This window comes from Lynx rufus, unplaced genomic scaffold, assembly GCF_022079265.1.
Source record: "Lynx rufus isolate CCGP_SWC_20201006 ecotype Redwood Valley unplaced genomic scaffold, mLynRuf1.p SCAF_23, whole genome shotgun sequence".
Taxonomy (NCBI): domain Eukaryota; kingdom Metazoa; phylum Chordata; class Mammalia; order Carnivora; family Felidae; genus Lynx; species Lynx rufus.
In genome coordinates, this window is record NW_025814838.1 from 15,760,542 (window position 1) to 15,764,658 (window position 4,117).

Genomic DNA, 4,117 nt, shown 5'->3' on the forward strand with positions numbered 1-4,117 from the left:
GACAAAGTCACCGGATCACGCACACGGATGTACAAAGTATAGCTGGCACCATCAAGCCCCCATGATCCCAAACCAGAGGTATGAGTGCGGGGTGGCGGCAGTGGCGGCAGATGCTTGACCGAGTAGCGGGAGAGGACTCTGTAAAGTAGTAGTTGGGGGAGAGGAGGGCAGGCCAGGAAAACTCAAGGTAGGTTTTTGGAATCATCACATCAATGAACCATCTTTTCATCCGGCTCCAAAGTGCGTCTGGAGGTGCCCAGCTGTTTCTCTCCCCAAAATAAGAGAGGAGGGCATGCTCATCCAGAACCCCACCCCTCATCTGCCAGTCGCTGCAGATCACAACCCCTCCGCGGGGCCTCAGTTTCTCCAGCTGTCCCCTGGCGGGGAAGCGGAGCCAAAGCTGCCCTTAACGGCCCCGCCCGGTTTCCGAGGAACTCGGATCCGCAGTCGAGGCGCCTTTCTCGCGCTTCCGAAGGGTTCCTCTGAAGCCTGTGGTCAGGCCGCCGCTTCCTGGGAAGCCCAAGCCAAGACCAGGGCCAGTGACGGGCTGGGAGGGGTGCGGGGGGACAGCCGCCCGAGGGTTTGGGGCTGCGGGCGGCAGGGGGACGGCGGGAGCAGCCCCAAGGGGTCCGGGGCCGGATCTGCAGGTGGGACCCCAGAATCGGGAGGTGCGGCCTGGCTACAGGGGAGTGGAGAACAGAGATCTACCGGAGACGGGTGCCGAGATACCTGGTGGGGGGGAGGGGAGAGGGGTGTGTCGGAGCCAGTCCAGTGTATACTAAAAGGGCTTGGTTGCAGAAATCTGCGCCCTAGGGCAGTAGTGGGGGCAAAAGTAGGGGCTCCAGGTGCAAAGGGGGCATCGGAATGGCAGGGGGTCCAGAGCCCTTGATGGAGGGGTCCTAGGATGGGTGTGAGGCTGGGTCAGGGGAGGGGGGTGCCTCCCCGCGGCGGGTTCCTGATGGCGTGCGAAAGGTCGAGCTCGTGTGGCCCGCGCCTCGCTCCACCGCCGAAAAAGAAACCGAAAGTGGCGCGGAAGGGCGGGGCCTGCGGGGGGTGGAGCCTTAGGGGGCGGGGCCGCCGCCAGCGGGCCCCACCTCCTACCCAGTTTAAAATAAAAGACTGGTGCAGGGGCGGGCGCGGAGCAGAGCGAGCTGCGGCCGTGGCAGCTGCACGGCTCCCGGCCCCGGAGCATGCGCGAGAGCCGCCCCGGAGCCCCCCGCCGCCCCGCCCGCGGCGCCCCGCGCCCCGCCGCCAGGTGAGCCGGGCACTGGGCAAGGAAGCGGGAGGGAGAGGGGAAGACAGGACAGGAAAGGACGGCCGGGTGTCAGGCCGGCCTCGGGGGCCGCATGATGGGGTCGCGGCCGCCACGCCCCTGGCCCCCGCCGGCCCCACCCTAGCAGCCCCCCGCGCGCGGGGTTCCCGCAGCGCAGCTTCTCTGCCTTGGTCCAAACCGCCCGGACGAGGCGCCAGTCCCCGGCCTGGCCAGCAGGCGGCGGCCGCGAGGCGGCGAGCCGAGGGCCCGGTGGCCGCAGTCGGGGCAGGTTGCTCCCCGCACCTCTCTCCACGCCCCCCTCTCTCACCCAAACTCTGAGCGACCTGGCGGCCGGACTCCGCCTCTGCCGGGCCCCCAACCGCCTGGAGGACCTCCGCGGACGGGGAGGCCCGTTTGCTAGCTGAGCCCCCGGAGGCTCCCGGGGGCCGCGCCGACTCGCTCCTGCGCCCCTCGGCCCTTTCGGACGGGCCCGCCCCGACTCTCGGCTCACCGCCCGTGTCTCCCCCAGCGCACCCCCGGACGCTATGGCCCACCCCTCCGGCCGGCCCCGCGTGTAGGATGGTAGCACACAACCAGGTGGCAGCCGACAATGCAATCTCCACGGCAGCAGAGTCCCGACGGCGGCCAGAGCCTTCCTCGTCCTCGTCCCCGCCCTCGCCCTCGGCGGCGCCCGCGGTCCCCGCGCGCCCGCGGCCCTGCCCGGCGGCCCCGGCCCCGGCCCCCGGCGACACGCACTTCCGCACGTTCCGCTCTCACGCCGAGTACCGGCGCATCACCCGAGCCAGCGCGCTGCTCGACGCCTGCGGCTTCTACTGGGGGCCCCTGAGCGTGCACGGGGCGCACGAGCGGCTGCGCGCCGAGCCCGTGGGCACCTTCCTGGTGCGCGACAGCCGCCAGCGGAACTGCTTCTTCGCCCTCAGCGTGAAGATGGCCTCGGGCCCCACGAGCATCCGCGTGCACTTCCAGGCCGGCCGCTTCCACCTGGACGGCAGCCGCGAGAGCTTCGACTGCCTCTTCGAGCTGCTGGAGCACTACGTGGCGGCGCCGCGCCGCATGCTCGGGGCCCCGCTGCGCCAGCGCCGCGTGCGGCCGCTGCAGGAGCTGTGTCGCCAGCGCATCGTGGCCACCGTGGGCCGCGAGAACCTGGCGCGCATCCCCCTCAACCCCGTCCTCCGCGACTACTTGAGCTCCTTCCCCTTTCAGATCTGACCGGCCTCGCACGCAGCATTAACTCGAGGGCCTTGTTATTATTAATTATTATTTCCCTGGAACCACGTGGGTGCCCTCCCCACCTGGGTTGGAGGGAGCCGGTGTGGGGGCGAGGCGCCTCCCCTTCTCGGCTGGAGACGAGGCCGCAGACCCCTCCCCATGTCTTGGGGGCGGGGGCGCACCCCCCACCCCCCGGTGCTCCCTCTGGATCTCCCTGGTTGTTGCAGCACCTTAACTGTATGTGGGGCCAGGACCTGAATTTACCTCCTACCTCTTCATGTTTACATATACCTAGTATCTTTGCACAAACCAGGGGTTGGGGGAGGGTCTCTGGCTTTATTTTTCTGCTGTGCAGAATCCTATTTTATATTTTTTACAGCCAGTTTAGTTAATAAACTTTATTATGAAAGTTTTTTTTTTAAAAGAAAAAAGGTTTCTAGAGCGTGTGCTTTGCTCCCAGGATTTCCCCGGGGTTCTGAACGGGTCCACGGCAGAGCGGTCCTAAGACTGATGGGTTTGGCTGGAGGTGGAGTGTGACCTGTGCTCTGTGGCCGGGGGACCTGCATGGTTCCAGCCCTCAGGGGGAGAGGCGTAGCCGGTCCAGCGTTGGTGTTTCGTGTGGGGTAAAATGGCAGCTCCGTGTTTGAGCCCTTAACGTGTGCCTTGCCCTGTTCTGGGTTTTCCATGCCTCAGTCAGACGAGCCTATGAAGCAAGACGCTTCTCATTTTTCCAGAGGAGAAAAGCAAGGCAGGGGGTGAATGTGCCTGTGGCCATTCCCGTGTCAGAGAAGACACCTGGGCGTCTTGTGGCTGTCCACCCAGAATCTGTCTGAAATGGATGACAGAGAGGAAACTTCTTTCATTCTGTGACCACAAAGACTTCCAGGAAGGTGGCGGGGGGGGGGGGGGGGGGCTTGATGAGTTTTTGGAAGAGGAGGGGCACATTCTGAGACTCAGCCTCGCGGCGGTGGGGGGGGAGGGGGGGCATTTTAGGTGGGGTGGGGGATACAGGACTGGGCCTGACTTCCTTCTTCCCATCCCGTTCTGTCTCGTGTACTTTTTCGGTGAACACCCAACCTGGAGCCAGAAAACTGCTTTGTGGTCTGTGGTGGCAGGAGGGCCCTGCTCGCGGCTTTGGGCAATTCCCTTGGCCTCTCAGGGCCTCAGTGTCTTACCTCTAAAATGGGTTTGCTGGAGGAGGTAGCCCTCGGCAGCAGGTGCCTAGGTGCATCGCGGACACAGGTGAGGCGTTCAGGAGCTGGGGGAGGGAATGGGCGCTCCAGGACGCTGCGGGGCTGGCCCACCCGGCCAGGAAGTGCCCGTGACACGGGCTTTACGGCTACTCCTGTGTTGGTGGGTTGGTGGGTGGCCTGACGGATAAGCCATGCTGGCAACTGGGCGGCCCCACCTGGTGAACCGAGTCACTTTTGGGTTTAGGGTTCAGCAACCTCACGGACGTGTCGCGCTTCATTTTCAGAAGTTAGACCGGCCCTCTGCAGCTTAGGATGGAGTGTCCTAATATTTAATAATACCTTTCAGACTTGAAAGTGCAACATAAAACTAACTTGCTGGAGAACTGGAACAGCCCAGGCCTGTCTTGGGGATGAAACAGGTTCCAGCCCTCAAGGTTAAGGA

General features: G+C 64.6%; 1 protein-coding gene across 1 annotated transcript; it reads left to right on the forward strand.

Moving 5' to 3' along the window:
* Window positions 1-1,220: 1,220 nt before the first annotated feature.
* SOCS1 (suppressor of cytokine signaling 1) lies at window positions 1,221-3,331 on the forward strand. The gene is made up of 2 exons (XM_047087439.1): window positions 1,221-1,255; window positions 1,782-3,331. Exon 2 carries the CDS (start codon window positions 1,832-1,834, stop codon window positions 2,480-2,482), a length of 651 nt encoding a protein of 216 aa, XP_046943395.1. The 5' UTR covers window positions 1,221-1,255; window positions 1,782-1,831; the 3' UTR covers window positions 2,483-3,331.
* Window positions 3,332-4,117: the final 786 nt, after the last annotated feature.

Bases quoted from the DNA above. Each gene is read 5' to 3' on its own strand.
- SOCS1 (XM_047087439.1), top strand. From the start codon at position 1,832: ATGGTAGCACACAACCAGGTGGCAGCCGACAATGCAATCTCCACGGCA.